The 16,935-nt window shown below is 58.2% G+C and overlaps 1 protein-coding gene across 1 annotated transcript in view; it reads right to left on the bottom strand.

Annotated features, from left to right (window-relative positions):
* LOC142002535 (alpha-2-macroglobulin-like protein 1) overlaps positions 1-15,501 on the bottom strand; it is a 65,264-nt gene extending 49,763 nt beyond the window's left edge. The window contains exons 1-6 of the mRNA XM_074978712.1: positions 15,431-15,501; positions 14,481-14,670; positions 13,383-13,545; positions 12,825-12,877; positions 11,931-11,951; positions 10,934-11,087 (exon numbers count right to left, since the gene is read on the bottom strand). Coding sequence (XP_074834813.1) covers positions 10,934-11,087; positions 11,931-11,951; positions 12,825-12,877; positions 13,383-13,545; positions 14,481-14,670; positions 15,431-15,501 — 652 coding nt within the window. The remainder of the gene's footprint in view (positions 1-10,933; positions 11,088-11,930; positions 11,952-12,824; positions 12,878-13,382; positions 13,546-14,480; positions 14,671-15,430) is intronic.
* Between the last annotated feature and the right edge of the window lie 1,434 nt (positions 15,502-16,935).

Here is a 16,935-nt window from a genome sequence, read left to right as displayed (position 1 = left end):
GAAGCGGAAGCAGTACAGGTGATGTGTTTCCTGTTTGCTATGGACCACCACATCAGGGAGATGAGGTAGATGAGGATTTCTTCGGACAACTAAAAGAAGCTTCCAAATCACAGGCCTCGGTTCTCATGGGAGACTTTAATCACCCAGACATTTGCTGGGAGACCAATACAGCAGTGCACTGACAATCCAGGAAGTTTTTGGAGAATGTGGGGGATAACTCCCTGGTACAAGTGCTGAAGGAACTGACCAGGGGCCAGGCACAACTTGACCTGCTGCTCACAAACAGGGAAGAACCAGTAGGAGAAATAGAAGTGGGTGGCAACCTGGGCTGCAGCAGTCATGAGATGGCAGATTTCAGGATTCTGACAAAAGGAAGAAAGGTGAGCAGTAAAATACAGACCACTGGTTTCAGAAGAGCAGACTTCAGAGGGAACTGATGGGCAGCATCTCCTGCAAAACCAATATGAAGGGGAAAGTAGTTCAGGAGAACTGGCAGTATTTTAAAGAAGTTATATTGAAGGCACAGGAACAAACCATCCTGAGGCGCAGTCAGAAAAGCAAATATGTCAGACAAGCAGTTTGGCTTAACAGGGAAATCCTTGGTGAGCTTAAACTCAAAAAGGATGCATATAAGAACTGGAAAGCTGGACAGATGATAGAGGACGAGAATAAATACATGGCTGGAGAATACCGGGGGGTAATGAGGAAAGCAGAAGCACAGTTGGAATTGCCAGTAGCGTGGAATGTGAAGGGCAACAGGAAGGGTTTCTACAGGCATGTTAACAATAGGAGGATGATCAGAGATCACGCTTCAAACTTGCACCGGTCCTGTCCACCTGATCAGCGCTCATGCCCCAACCCTGTACGCCACACCAGAAGTAAAAGACAAGTTCTATGACGTGCTTAGTGCTGCTGTAGCGCAAATACCTGCTCATGAACAACTGTACACCTTGGATGACTTCAATGCAAGAGTTGGAGCTCATTGGGCCTCATGGCCTTCCTGCTTAGGACACTTCGGTGTGGGAAAAATGAATGACAATGGACAGCGTCTCCTTGAACTGTGCATGTACCACAATCTGTGCATCACAAACACATTCTTCCGAATGAAGCCACAGCACAGAGTGTCGTGGAGACACCCACGCTCAAAGCACTGTCATCAACTTGATGTGGTCATCACTAGGCATAATAACCTCAAAAATGTCCTTCTGACACGCAGCTATCATAGTGCTGACTGTGATACAGATCACTCGCTAGTTTGCTCCAAGCTCAAGCTGAGACCCAAGAAGTTGTACTGCTCTAAACCTGCTGGAAGGCCCGCATTGACGCCAGAAAGACGGCAAACTCGGAGAAAGCTGAAAAGTTCAGAGAGACCCTCCAGGAAAATCTGCGCATCGGCCCTTGGGGCGTTGATGCGACATCCAAATGGCAACATCTGAGGGATACAGTTTACAACACGGCCTTGTCGGTGTTTGGAAGAAGAGCTAGAAACAGGAACGACTGGTTCGAAGCTAACTCTGATGAGATGATTCCAGTCATTGAAAAGAAGCGCACTGCACTCCTGGAGTACAAACGCTCACCGAGCCAGAGTACCCAGCAAGCCCTTAGAGAGGCCAGAAGAACAGTACAGCAGACAGCCAGGCGCTGTGCCAACAACCACTGGCTCCAGCTATGCAGCAGCATCCAGACCTGTGCCGACTTTGGTAATCTCAGAGGAATGTACGAGGGTATGAAGAAGGCATTAGGACCGACCCAGAACAAGATGGCACCTCTGAAATCCAAATCTGGTGAAGTCATCGCTGACAAAGCCAAACAGATGGAGCGCTGGGTTGAGCACTACTCTGAGCTGTACTCACGCGAGAATGTTGTGGTTGACGCAGCCCTCGATGCCGTCAAGCTCCTGCCAGTAATGGATGAACTGGATCAAGAACCGACTGTGGATGAACTGAAGAGAGCCATCGACAGCATTGCAGCAGGAAAGGCCACTGGTCAGGATGGTACCACCAGAGGTAATCAAATGTGCCGCGGACACACTCCTGGAACCCCTGCATGAGCTACTGTGCCTGTGCTGGAAAGAGGGTGAGGTTCCACAGGATATGCGCTACACTAACATTGTAACGTTGTATAAGAACAAAGGAGACAGAAGCGACTGCAACAACTACCGTGGAATCTCCCTCCTAAGTGTCACTGGTAAACTGTTCGCTCGCGTCATCCTTGGCAGACTCCAGAAGATTGCTGAGAGGGTGTACCCCGAATCGCAGTGCGGATTCCGTGCAGAGAGGTCTACCGTTGACATGGTCTTCCCTCTAAGGCAGCTGCAGGAGAAGTGCAGGGAGCAGAGAAAGCCACTCTACATAGCCTTCATCGACCTGACCAAGGCTTTTGACTTGGTCAGCAGGGATGGTCTGTTCAAGCTGCTCCACAAGATAGGCTGTCCTCCACGGTTACTCAAGATGATCCAGTCGTTCCATGAAGACATGAGAGGAACCATCCAATATGACGGCGCATTATCAGATGCTTTCAGAATCAGGAGCGGCGTCAAACAAGGATGCGTGCTTGCTCTGACATTGTTTGGGATCTTCTTCGCACTCCTCCTGAAGCATGCCTTTGGATCTTCAACAGAGGCATCTTGCTGCACACAAGATCTAATGGGAAACTGTTTAACCTTGCAAGGCTGAAAGCTAAGACTAAGGTGCGAGAAGTCCTTATCAGAGACATGCTGTTCACAGACGATGCTGCTGTAGTGTCTCACACAGAAGACCAGCTTCAAAAACTGCTGGATCAGTTCTCCAAAGTGTGCAAGGACTTTGGGCTTACCATCAGCCTAAAGAAGACGAATGTACTCGGTCAGGATGTTGCTGAATCCCCATCAATCAGCATTGACAAGTATACGTTAGAGGTCGTCCACGAGTTCTTTTACCTCGGGTCCACCATCACTGACACCCTGTCGTTGGACACTGAGCTAAATAGGAGGATCGGAAAAGCGGCCACAACTCTGTCCAGACTCAGTAAGAGAGTGTGGAATAACAACAAGCTGTACACTCACACCAAAATGCAAGTCTACAGAGCCTGCATCCTCAGCACCCTCCTTTATGGCAGCGAGACTTGGACCCTGTATGCCCGCCAGGAAAAGAGGCTGAACGTCTTCCACTTGTGCTGCCTCAGGCGCATCCTTGGAATATCATGGAAGGACAGAATGACCAACACAGCCGTCCTTGAGCAAGCTGGAATCCCAACCATGCACACCCTCCTCAGGCAGCGTTGGCTCCACTGGCTTGGCCACGTCCACAGGATGAACGATGGAAGGATTCCAAAAGACATCCTGTATGGTGAGCTAGCCTCTGGCAAAAGACCCCCCGGATGCCCCCAGTTGCGTTACAAAGATGTCTGCAAGAGAGACCTCAGAGAGGTAGACATCGAGCTGGACAACTGGGAAGAACTAGCAGACGACCGCAGAAGATGGAGGCAGGGGTTACACAAGGGCCTTCAGACGGGCGAGATGAAGATCAGACAGCTAGCAGAGGAGAAGCGAGCGCACAGAGAGCACACTAAGGACTTGCCAGACACCCACCACATCTGCAAGAGATACAGCAAGGACTGTCACTCTTGTGTGGGTCTTTATAGTCACAATAGACGCTGTAAATGAAGTCTTCAGTTGAAACTTTTAAGGGCACGATCCATAGTCTATGCAGACTGAAGGATGCCTACTACTGTTAACAATAGGAGGATGATCAGGGAGGGTGTGGGGCTGTTACTGGATGAGGGAGGTAACCAGGTGACAGATGATGTGGGAAATGCTGAAGTACTAAGTGCTTCTTTTGCCTCAGTCTTCATGGAAAAAGTCAACTCCCAGACTATGGAACATGGCAATGCAGTATGGGAAGGAAGTGGGCAGCTCTCGATGTGGAAAGAACAGGTTAGCTACGTCTACACGAGCTGGCTACTTCGAAGTAGCCATGCCAACTTCGAAATAGTGCCTGCCACGTCTACACGTGTTGGGCGCTATTTTGAAGTTGAAATCGACGTAAGGCAGCGAGACGTCGAAGTCGCTATCCCCAACAGGAGATGGGAATAGCGCCCTACTTCGACGATGAACGTCAAAGTAGGGCACGTATAGACGGTCCGCGTCCCGCAACATTGAAATAGCAGGGTCCACCATGGCGGCCATCAGCTGAGGCGTTGAGAGATGCTCTCTCCAGCCCCTGAGCTCTATGGTCGCCACGTGCAGCAGCCCCTTAAAGCTCCTCACCCCCTTATTTCCTGTGCAGGAGGCTGAGAGCGTTTGCAGGCAGCACTGCCACATGCTCAGCCTGCACGCCCACAGCAGCCGCAGCCCAACACCCTGCAGTGATGGCAGCCAACCAGCCCCCCAAGCGCCCCCAGGGCACCCCCCCAAGGGGACCCAGAGCTGCCAGCCAGCAGGGGAAGAGGCAGCGGGGCCCCTCCTGGACAGAGGCCAAGATCCGGGACCTGCTGGGGCTCTGGGGAGAGGAGGAGGTGCTCCAGGTAATGGGGAGCAAGAGGCGGAACGCGGATGGTTCGCTTGCCTGGACAAGGGCCTGGCCGCCCCGGGGTCACCCTGCCCGCACTCCTGACCATGTCAGGAGTAAGGTTAAGGAGCTGCGGCAGGGTTACACCCGGGCCCGGGATGCGGCCAGCTGATCTGGGGCCACCCCCGCCACTTGCCCCTTTTACAGGGAGCTCAGGGCCATCCTGGGCCCCCGGTACACCTCCTCCCCCCCCGGACACACTTGACACCTCGGCCGACAAGCCCCAGTAGGCCCCAGAGACGGAGTCCGCCCCGGAGGCAAGCCCTGCACCCCAGGGCCCCCCCAGGAGCCCACCCCTGGGACGCCAGAGGAGGAGAAGGGGGACTCCTCCAGCGACGGGGGGCTCCGCATCGCCCTCCCATCCTGCAGCTCCAGCAGGGTGTCCACCCAATGGGTGTCCCCCGACTGTGGGAGCGGACCGTCAGGTATGTACCCCCCCGGTGCACACCCCCGAGGTTAAGGGGCGGGGACAAGAGAATGACCAGGGCCCTCCACATGCCCAGATGACCATGGCCCCAAGGACAGCAGTGGCATGTCCCTCAGAAGAGTGCATCAGCCTCTGCCCCCCAGCAGGACAGCGCCATGCCCCATCCCTGGGGATGGGGGGAGCGGAACCTAGGGTCCCCCGTCGGGGGGGGGTGGGACACCCATCATCATCATCAGCATCTCCAGGGGACGGGGATGAGAAACCAGCAGCAGAGGGGTGGGGGGACAAGGGCCACAGACCAGGGCCCACACTAACGGCTGTCTCCACTCTTCTTCCCCCCTGTGTTCCGCAGCTGCACCATCGGAGGGCCCAGAGAGTGCCGGCGAGGTGTCAGTGGTCCCAGAGAGCCCACCAGGGCCATCCCAGCAGGCCAGCCCCTCGGCAGAGCACCGACCAGCCCCAGGACGAGGCCGACGGAGGAGCCACCCGCTGACGGCCACAGACCCCCAGCTGCTCGTGACCCTCCAGCATCAGCTGGAGGTGTCGGAGCGGCGCCTGCAGGTGGAGGAGCGGTGGCTAGAGCTCCAGAAGTGAGCGCTGGCCTGGTGCCAGGAGGCCTGGGGGCCTTCATGCGCACTTTCGATCGCATTGTGCAACACCTGGCCCCCCCGCTGTGCCTCCTGCTGCTCCGCCCACCGCGCCACCCGCCGCTCCACCTGCCGCTCCGCCTGCCGTCCCTCCACCGTCTGCCACCCTGGGGCCTGTCGCCGAGGGGGACCATGGGCCTGTGGACACCGGCCGGACGTATTTGCCGGTTCTCCCGGCCCCCACCCAGCCTCGACCAGGGCTCCGGCCGAGATGAGGGTCACGCCCCCCCCCAACACTGGGCGCTGGACATTAGGGTGCGGGGCCGAAGACGTGGCCCCCCCCTTTGTACATATTCCCCCATTTGTAAATAGTTTTTGTTGGACCCCTGTTTTAGTAGCTGCCCCCCCATGTAAATAGTTCCCCCCTTTTCTTCTGTTAATAATAAGAGGTTGCACTGTTTTGTTTGAAACAACATTTCCATTTATTTCAAAGAAAAGTGTGGGCGTGTGTGTGCTCTCGGGTGCTCTGTGGTGTGGGCGTGGGGGCAGGGAGTGTTGTGGAGGATGGGGGTGTGCAGTGGGTGGCTTGCCTGCAGCTGGCCCTGCCAGCATTCACCCCGCAGCCTGCTCAAAATGGGCCCGCAGGGCCTCCCGGACCCGGATCCCCTCAGGGTCGACCTGGCGACTGGGGGCCGCGGGTGGCTGGACATCGGCCCTGCCAGCCTCCACAGCCCAGCCCTGGAAGAAGGCCTCTCCCTTGCTCTCCACCAGGTTGTGGAGTGCGCTGCATGTGCCCACAACCTGGGGGATGTTGGTGATCCCTGCATCCAGGCGGGTGAGGAGACACCTCCAGTGCCCTGTGAGGCAGCCAAAAGTGCGCTCGACCACCTGGCGTGCATGGTTCAAGCGCATGTTGAACCGCTCCTGGCTGGCTGTGACATGGCCCGTGTAAGGGTGCATGAGCCAGGGCCGGAGGGGGTACGCCGCGTCTGCGACGACGCAGAGGGGCATGGTGGTGTCCTCCCACAGGGATCTCCCGCTGGGGGATGTAGGTCCCCGCCTCCAGCCGGTGGCACAGGCCCGAATTTCTGAACACCCGGGCATCGTGGGTGCCACCAGGCCAGCCAACATAAATGTCCAGGAAGTGGCCCTGGCTGTCCACCAAGGCCTGGAGGACCACGGAATGGTATCCCTTCCTATTGAGGAAGCGTCCTCCGCTGTGCTCCGGGGCACAGATGGGGATATGGGTCCCATCCAGAGCCCCAAAGCAATTTGGGAAGCCCAGGCTGGCAAACCCCACGATGGCAGCATCTGGGTCCCCAAGCCGCATGAGCCTGTAGAGGAGCAGGGCATTGATTGCGCGGACGACCTGCAGGGGAAGGACATGAGAGAGCATCGGTGAGGGGTGTGCAGGGTGTGTCTGGCCCTCCACCCCCGGGCTCCCCGCCTCCCCCCAAGGGCTCCCCCCCAGGACTACCCCCCCGGGCTCCCCCCAGGGCTCGCCCCGCCCCCAGGTCCTCTTACCTCCATGAGGACAGCCCCGACAGTGGCCTTGCCCACGCCGAACTGCTGCCCTACGAATCGGTAGCTGTTTGGAGTGGCCAGCTTCCAGACAGTGATGCCAACCCGTTTCTCGACGGTGAGGGCACGTTGCATGGCGGTGTCCTGGTGCCATAAGGCAAGGGTGAGCCACTGGCAGAGCTCCAGGAATGTCTGCCAGCTCATCCAGAAATTCTGGAGCCAGTGGTCGTTGTCCCACTCGCCGAGCACCAGCCGCTCCCACCAGTCCGTGCTCGTGGGGTAGCTCCACAGCCGGCGGCGTGTGCGGCGGGTGGGGGCACTGGGAGGGCAGCAAGGTCTGGGGCTGCTTCTTCATCCCCTGGGGGCAGCTCATCTTCCTCAAATAAAAGATGGTCAGCTGTCTCCTGCATGGCACTGAGCAGGGCAACCACTGCTCCTCCAGGGGTGGGTGTGTGGACTTCTGGCTGCTGCTGCTGCTGCTGCTGCTGCTGCTGCTGGGGGTCCATACTGCTTCCACAGGGTGTGCGTGCTTGTGGCTCTGCAGACCGCGTGCTGTGCAGGCTGAGTGTGTCTGGGAGGGGCCCTTTAAGGGAGCGGCTAGCTGTTGCCCGGGAAGTGCTAGTCCGCCCTGTGACCCTGTCTGCAGCTGTTCCTGGCACCCTTATTTCGATTTGGGCCGCTTTGGTGTGTAGATGCTCCCCTGCAGAGCCTACTTCGATGTCGTGCTGCCCAATGTCAACGTTGAACGTCGACGGCACCAGCCCTGGAGGACGTGTAGACGCTATTCATCGAAATAGCTTATTTCGATTTCGCTACATCGAAATAAGCTATTTCGATGTAGCATCCCCGTGTAGACGTAGCTGTTAAGAGCTATTTAAAAAAGCTAGATACACACAAATCCACGTGTCTGGATTTAAGGCATCCAAGGTACTGAAGGAATTGACGGATGTCATTGCAGAGCCTTTGGCTATTATCTTTGAAAGCTTGTGGATATTGGGAGAGGTGCCGGATGACTGGAAAAAGGCAATTGTGGTCCCCATCTTTAAAAAAGGCAAGAAGGTTAATCCAGGGAACTACAGAGCAGTCAGACAAACATCAGTCCCCAGAAAAATCATGAAGGACATCCCAAAGGAATCCATTTTGAAGCACTTGAAAGAGGAGAAAGAGATCAAGAGTAGTCAACATGGATTCGCCAAGGGCAAGTCCTGCCTGACCAATCTGATTAGTATCCATGATGAGGTAATTGGCACTCTGGACATGGGGAAGTCAATGAATGTGATACACCTTGACTTCAGGAAAGCTTTTGATACAGTTTCCCACAACATTCTTGCCCATAAGTTAAAGAAGTATGGACTGGATATGGATGGTAAGAGGCATAGAAAGCTGGCTAGATGGTTGGGCCCAATGGTCAGTGATCAATAGCTCAATATCTGGTTGGTGGCCAGTTTCAAGTGGGGTGCCCCAAGGATCCATTCTAGGGCCAGTGTTGTTCAATATCTTTATTAATGACCTGGATGAGGGGATGGATTGCACCCTCAGCAAATTTGCAGATGACACTCAGTGAGGGGAACAGGTAGATACACTGGAGGGTAGAGATAGGGTCCAGAGTGACCTATATAAATTGTAGGATTGGGCCAAAAGAAATCTGATGAAGTTCAGCAAGGACAAGTGCAGAGTCCTCCACTTGGGACAAAAGAATCCCAAGCGTTGTTACAGACTGGGAACTGACTGGCTGAGTAGCAGTGCAGCAGAAAAGGGCATGGGGATTATGGTGGATGAGAGGCTTGATATGAGTCAAAAGTGTGCCCTTGTAGTCAAGAAGGCTAATGGCATATTGGGGTGCATTAGGAGAAGCATTTCCAGCAGATCTAGAAAATCCTCTATTCAGCACTGGTGAGGCCTCATCTGGAGTATTGCATGCAGTTCTGGACACCCTCCCCGGTCCCCAAGGATAGAAAGTATGTGGATGCATTGGAATGGGTCCAACAGAGGGCAACAAAAATGATGAGGGGGCTGGAGCATATGACCTATGAGGAGAGGCTGAGGGATTTTGGCTTATTTAGTTTGCAGAGGCGAAGAGTGAGGGGAGATCTGATAGCAACCTTCAACTTCCTGAAGGGGGGATCTAAAGAGGATGGAAGGAGGCTGTACCGGGGTGACAGATGGCAGAACAAGGAGTAATGGTCTGAGGTTACAGAGAGAGGGGTGTAGGTTGGATATTAAGAAAAACTGTTCTGGTCTGGCTGTAGTCTGAAGAAGTGGGTCTGTCCCACAAAAGCTCACCTAATAAATTATTTTGTTAGTCTTTAAAGTGCTACTTGACTGCTTTTTTGTTTTGATAGTGTATAGACTAGCCCAGCTCCCTCTCTGTTGCTAAGAAAAACTAGTTTACCAGGAGGGTGGTGAAGCACTGGAGTGTGTTACCAAGAGATCTGGTGGAATCTCCATCCCTAGACATTTTTAAGTCCCAGCTTGACAAAGTCCGGGCTGGGATGACTTAGTTGGGCTTGATCCTGCTTCAGGCAGGGGGCTGGACTTGATGACCTTCTAAGGTCCCTTGCAGCCCTAGAATTCTATGATTCTATGACACAGGGCTCAGGGGGTCTGGAAGAGCAGAGGGTGGTTAGGGGTTCAGAGACAGGGTGCTTAGGTGAACAAAGGGTGGTTGGGAGTCTCAAGGGCAGGGTATCTGTAGGAGCAGAGGGTAGTTGGTGGTCTCTGGCATTGGGGAGGCTTGGGGGCAGGTTGCATGGGAGAGTGGAGGTGGTTGAGGGTTTATTGGCAGGGTGTCTGGCTGGTGATGTGTGGGGGTAACAGGCAGGTGGTGACTGTGTTTAGGGGAGAAGGGTGCAGTGCGGAGGCTTGGGGGCAGGGCATCTTGACAAGCAGAGGGCAGTGGGGAGCTTGGGGGCAGGGTACCTGGGGGAGAAGAAGGCAGTTGGAGTTTGGGGGCAGAGTGTCTGGGGGAGAAGGTCTGGGGGCAGCAGGTAAGTTGTGACTGTTTTTGGGACCCACCAGGGCTCAGGCCCAGTGCATTCACCTGAGACCCCCACCGGGATCCTCGAGCCGAGTGGGGCAGGGCTGGGCTGGGGAAGGAGACATTTTTTTCAATTTTGTTTGTCTTTAAAGAGCTACTTGACTGTGTCTTTGTTTTGACAGAATACAGACTAACATGGCTATCTCTCTGGCACTTGCCCAGGGCGCTAGAGCAGTGGTTTTCCAGCCGTGCTCTGCACTTCACATCTCAGGGGCCTGGGAAAGGTGACTAGGAAGGAAAGTGTCCCCAGAGGTGTTCTGCTTCTCCAAGCAACCCACAGCACCGGTACAGCCCCCCACCACACACACACACGCGCGCCGGGCAAATCCCCGAGGGGAGGGGGCCTGTCAGTACCAGAGCAGCCCCCCGCCTCTGCCTTTCTCACACGGCCTCAAACGCTGGGCCCAGCTCGTGCCCCACGGCTCTGCATTCTGCTCAGCGCATTGTGTGTCCCACACTGACACCAACTGCTGCTGTAGCCACAGGCAACAGATCTCCTTTGGGTCTGCCAATGAAATAAGGGTGAAACCCACTGCAGAGTGGGGCAGGGAGACTGAACTCCCCTCCCCCTGGCCCTTGAGCAGAGTGGGGCAGGGCCTGGGAGGACAGGGAGACTGTCCCAAGCACTACCACGGGGGCAGTTTGCAGGGGGTGGCTGAGGCCCAGGAGAGCTTGGAGGGGGCTGGGCCAGTACCAGGCTCTGAGCTCCCAGGGACCCTCTCCCAGGGACCCAAGAACACTCAGGAATCCCCCTTCCCCATGAGGGGCTGGACCCACAGCCTCAGTCACTGCCCTGAGCCCTGCTGCGTACCACCGTGTTCCTCCACGCTGAACGAACGCCGCGTGCCCTGCACCTCGATGGTGTACGTCCCCACGGCTGCCCCTGCAGCCAGCGGGAGGGACAGCTCTGCGATGCCCTGCTGCGGAGTCACGTCTCGCCACTGGGCGATGCGGTTCCCGCTGGGATCCTGGCACACGGACACGCCCCGCTCAGCCGCTGCCCCACACAGCTGGTCCCTGGCAGCCCCCGAGTGCCTGGTGCAGCTGGCCGGGGCTGGATCCATGGCCGAGGCTCAAACCCTTCTGAGCCTGGAGCAGGCGCCACTGGGCAGACACTGGGCAACCTCCTAACAAGGTGCCCTCTGCCAGTACCCCACAGCCCGGACCTGAGTGTGCCAGCCACTTGGAAGGCAGGGAATAGGCTCCTGAGGGACACCCCATCTCCAGCCTGGACACAGCCCAGGGAACATGCCCATAGGGACGTCTCCATCTCAGTTCTAGGCCTCTGCGGTAATGTTCCCTGTTCTCCTCCCCCAAAGACCCTCCCCAAACCTCCACCCTCCCTCTGCCCTTGCAGCCCCCAGACGCCCCCGCCCTCCCCTTCCCCATTCGGCCTCCCAAGGGAGCCCCCCACTGAGCCCCCCACTGAGCCCCCCACTGGCCTGATCAAGTCAGGGCCTGGCTCAGAGTGGGGGGCTGGGAACATTTGGGGTGAGCAGCTCCAGCAGAGTCCCAGCCAGCCCCACACCCGCCTGTCTCCGCTCACACAGCCCCCGACTCTGCAAACGCAGGGGAGAGGACGTAACCCAATGGAACAAATGTCCCTCCCTGCCCCCATGTGGCTCAGCCCAGACACGCCCTGTGCTCCAGGCCCCGTGCACCCCACTGCAGGGCCGAGGGCTCGAGGGCTGGATGGCTGAGCAGTGTGGTCAGAGCCCAGACTCCTCTGGGATCCCCACGACTGAACAGCCCCGGCTACCCTGCAATGCGCCCAACAGGAAGGGGAGGCGGCTGGGGAGGGACAGACTGACCTGCAGGGTCACCAGGGGCAGCTGCAAAGCAAACAGACACGAGAGGGCTGGTTAGAGGGACAGGAAACACCCCACTGCCAGGGCTGTGCTGTGACCTCCCCAGGGCTGGGGGGTCTCTGGGGCCATGGGGGTTGTACGGACAGCAGCAGGGGAGCCCACAGCAGGGACAGGAAGGGGAGCCCACAGCCCTGCCCAGGCTGGGGCCGTGGCGCTGGAGCTCTCGCACCTGGCAGGGGCCTCCCCTCCCTGCCGGGGCAGACACAGCACCGCGGGGGGCTGGTCCATGTGCGGCGGAGCAGGGCCAGACGCTGGTGTCTGTGCCAAGGGGCCAATCACTGACTTCGTTACAGGCCGTGGGTGCCCAGCGCCCTCCTTCAGGTGCAATGGGAGGTGCAATCAACCCCTCGTGTGGGAAAGGGACGCAAGCGGCCGAGGCCACTGCCCAAGGCGCTGGGCTCGGAGGCGCAGGGGCTGGTCCATACTGCTGTTTGCAGCATGGCAGCGAGGCCCGGCCATCACACGTCTGCCAGCCTGCCTGAGAGAGTCGCCCCAGGGCAGCGCAGAGCAGAGCAGAGCAGGGCGCTGGCAGAGGCGTTCCCAGAACTGGCTGCTTCCAGCAACTGCATGGGCCTATCCCCAGTGGCCTGCCCTTGCGCACCTGGCACAGGGGAGTTCACACCGGCAGTGGAGCAGGCACTCTTCCGCACTGTGTCCCTGTTGTCAATACCAGGCACAAGCATGTGCTGGATTTGGGCAAAGCACCGGAAAAGGGGACTGGCCAATGTAAAGCTGGAGGAATGGCCTGCCTGGCACAGACCCAAAACATCAGTGCACCAGAACCCTGTTTCTTTGCCACCCCACCCCATCCAGTCCCACCCCCACCCCCGCGCTCACCTGCCTGGTGCTGGGAACAAAGTCTTTGTCCAAACTGACGATTCGAAACTTCACTGCAAAGGAGCAGAGGCAGCTCAGGGCTCAGCCCCGGCGTCGGTGGCCTGAGCAATTCCCAGCTGGGGAAGGTGTCGACCGGTCGCCCCAGGCACTGCCGGCCCCTGGGAACCTGCCGAATGGGCCCAGCCCGGGCAGCGCAGCACAAGCTTCCCCACGCTGCCTCCCCAACGTGCTGCAGCCCTGCCCGGGGCGGCTGGAGGGAGCTCGGCTGCAGGGCCCAGCCAGCCCCGGCCTCCCTGCTGAGGCTGCTGGAGGAGGCCGATCGGGGCCCTGCAGTGTCTGTGCCATGACCCAGGCCAGGCTGAGACCCCCACTGGGTTCCATACAGGCCCCCAAAGAGGTCTCAGGCTTTGGGCCTCTCGCCCCCGGGGCCGGGTGCGCTCAGGGGCCTAGAAGTGAGAGTCCCGTATCCCCCTGAGCCCCATCCCATCCCCCGAGCTGGGGAGTGCCCCCATGGGCCTGGGGCCCCACAAACTCCCTCCAGCCGCTCCTGCGCCTCACCTGTCTGTCCCGGCTCGTAGGCGGCCTTGTCCGTCTGCACAAAGGTGCCAGGCTCCAGCGCCCGCAGCCGCACTGCCGTCCGCTGAGAGAAGTGCAGGGCAGCTCCCCGGACTGAGAGGTGCAGCTCTGCGGTTTCCTGCTGCCCCCCGGCCGGGGCTGGAACCTACAGGGGAAACCCCAGTAAAACGGCTCAAACATCCACATTAACATCCAGATGAAGAAGCCCCTGTCAGCCCTGAGCCCCGCGGAGCTGGGTTCCTTCTCCTCACCTCCTCAGCGTGACAGCTGCGGGGCACACGGGGAGCGGGACACACACACTGCCCTGCACCTCTCGGCTCACAGGCGGCGGGGCAGTGACTGAGTGACCTGAGCCTCCCTGGCTGGTGCTCTCCACCCTCCTCGCCAGACTGGGCCTGGCACAAGCCCCCCTCTCCTGGGGTCTGCACCTACATCTTCCCCAGGAACACCGGGGGGCACACAGGGTGGCTCGGAAGGGAGCACTACAGGGGAGCAGGGGGGCTGGGGCGTGAAGAGGCACAGCAGTGACACGCAACAAGCAGGAGCGTGCAAGGGACAAGTAACCGGTGTCTGTCGGGCACCTGTTCTCACACACCAGCCGCTGCTGCTCCTAGTGTGGGGTCAGGGCAGGCTGGGGATGGGAGGGACCCAGCTGGCCGAGGGCTGGCACCCACCAGGGGCTGTGCTGATGGCAGGGGCCTGGGGGGCCCTTTGCACACTACCAGCTTTGCACACCCACCGCCGGCATTGGCCCCCGGCCCCCACGCCTCACTGGAGGGACAGTGCCTGGCACGCTGGGATCTGGCCAGCAGCAGGACCCGTCCGTACCAAAGTGGGAGAGGCTGAAAATGCAGGACCGTTTGCCCGTTTTTAAGAAAAAGTCAGGACGCCCGCAGGGCTTAAATGCAGGACTGTCCCTTTAAAAACAGGACACCTGGTTACCCTGATTGAATGACCTGCTCTGTGCCCATGGCTGGGCCCTGAGCCCTGATGTGCCTGGGGCTGGTTGGGGTCTGCAGACCCAGCGCTGATGGGCTCGTGCCCATGGCCAGGGCCCAGGCCGTGCTGGTGGCTGCTCACCTGGAAGCTCACGTTCTCATGCAGACGGGGCTCGTGCACCTCTCTCTCCAGCAGGGTGATATTGCTGGGCCCGTCCCGCCTCTCCAGCCGGACGCTCACCTGGACGGTCTCGTTGAGGTCGATGAGATGAACTGACACCGTCCCCGTGTGCGGGTGGTAGAGCTGGGCTGGACTCACCACCACATAGTGCCTGGAGAGGGGACAGCACTGTGGGCAGTGCGGGAGGAGCAGGGGAGGGGAGAGCCCGGGGGGGGTGAATCCGCTGGGGACACAGCTGGGTGGATGGTGCTGGAGGGTGATCCGTCACTCTAGCCACAGGGCAGGAGTAGGGCCAGGCCCCCTCTCCCGGCTCTTTGCTCCAGCCCGATACCACAGACCTGGAGGGGCCCCGGGGCACAGAGCAGAGCTCAGGCCCCATCTGCTTCTGGCCTCTTGGCTGCTCGCTCGGCCCAGACGGGGGCAGCCAGTGGTGCTGGGGGTGAGCAGAGACCCTGGTGCGTGGCGGCGACGGGGAGGATATATCGTCCGGGCTGTTCTGAGCACCCAAGCCCTTTGCACCAGCAACAGGACTAGATACTCCCCTCCCCCCAGCCGGGGTTTATGAGACACAGTCCTATTCTGGGCACATCCCATTGTCCTGGCACAGCGAGACCCTGACCTGGCTTTAGGTTACGATCAGAGGAAGCTGCACACAGGAGTTGGTGGTGCCAGCTCTTACCATTTAGGGGGTGTTCTTCAACAAACAGATGAACGGACAGACAGAGAGACAGACAGACAAACTCTAAACTATACAGTAGATTTCAGTAGGGCCTCGAGGTTCAGCCCCCGCCCCCCAGGCTCCCTGTGCTGGGCTGGACAGACCCATAGCCACAGACCAGTGTCCTGGGCTGCTTCCAACCCCCCTCACTTTCCCTGCTCCCCAGACACACAGAGACATGGACAGGGCTTACGGCTCTGCAGACGTCCCGGCTGTGAGGTGCAGGAGGAGCAGCAGGCAGGCCGGGGTTACTGGGGCCCCCATTTGTGGGGCACAGGCAGACAGGCAGGCACAAGGGGACACAAACACGTCACACTCCTCCGAATCCTTCTTCTTCCTTCCCCTGCTCTGTGCTGGGGACCAGGCTGCTCTGCCCTGATAGAGACTCTGGAGTGGAGCTTCACCTTTGATCTGAGATAAACAAGGGTCATGCTAGGTCTCTGGCTGGGGCTGGTGGATGGAGATAGGACAATATTTACCCACAGCCCCCAGTTAGTGGATTCGAGGCTGTGGTGGGTTGTTGCAACATCAGTCAGGTGATTCTGTCTGGCAATGGCTCAGGCAGGCCAGGGAGCCCCTTGCATTTTTAGTTTGCAGAAGAGAAGAGTGAGGAGAGATTTGATAGTGGCCTTCAACTTCCTGAAGGGGGGCTCTGGAGAGAGGCTGTTCTCAGTCATGATGGATGGCAGAAAAAGGAGCAATGGTCTGAAGTTACAGCAGGAGAGGTGTAGGTTGGATATAAGGAAAAAGTGCTTCACCAGGAGGGTGGTGAAGCACTGGAATACCTTGCCTGGAGAGGTGATGGAATCTCCATCTCTAGCGGTTATTAAGCCCTGGCTTGAAAAAGCCCTGGCTGGGATGATTTAGTTGGGATTGATCCTGCTTCAGGTGGGGGGCAGGGGCAGGATTAGAGGACCTCATGAGGTCCCTTCCAGCCCTATGATTCTATGATAATCTGCTGTTCGGTAAACCTCTGGAACACCTCCTTTGTTAGGATGGGTAATCTTTCCTTTTGGGCTCAGTTCACAACAAAGATGCTCCTGAAGAGATGAGCTGGAGTGAAGACAATATGGAGAAGTTTTCAGGGCCCCCTTTATGCCCTTGCCCATGCGGAGGGAATGGTACAGGGCCATTCAGGAAGGAGGTGAGCATCAGTCTGCAGGCTGGGGGCCTGTGTCCTTAGATCAGTGTCCATGGAAAGGCTCAGGTTTCTGTCACAGCCTGTCCTGGCACTGCAGAGCCCAGTTCTGCCCTCGGTTACAGCTGTGCATCCAAAGAGCTCCCAGCCAATGCCCTGAACAGGCGACGCACCTGCTGTGCAGTCTTGGTATGGCTGCAGGAGTGTCTCTGAGAGCAGCATTCTCCCCTGGAAATCAGCTGGGCCCGCTCGGCTGGGGACAGATGGGCCTGCCCCTCCCAACCTCTCCCTGTGCCTGGTCAGAGCAATATCCTGTTGGTTCCATGCCAGGGCTTTCTCCACCCAGGGCACTTTGTGCCCGGCTGTCTCTCTGCCATCCCCACACCCCTTGCAGCCAGCCCCTGTCTGAGCTAGGATGGGACTGTGTTCCACCTGCCTTCTGCTCCACACACACAGCTGCAGAGGCTCCAGGAACTGGCGTGAGACCTACTGCAGGCCCAACCTTGGAGCCAAGGCTCCAGGAGAGAACAAGGAGTCACGACTGGTAGGACCTTAGCCCT

The sequence above is a fragment of the Carettochelys insculpta genome, chromosome 28 (genome assembly GCF_033958435.1).
Source record: "Carettochelys insculpta isolate YL-2023 chromosome 28, ASM3395843v1, whole genome shotgun sequence".
Classification (NCBI taxonomy): Eukaryota; Metazoa; Chordata; order Testudines; family Carettochelyidae; genus Carettochelys; species Carettochelys insculpta.
The sequence above is the reverse complement of the archived record's forward strand: the minus strand, read 5'-3'. Positions and strand labels throughout refer to the sequence as shown.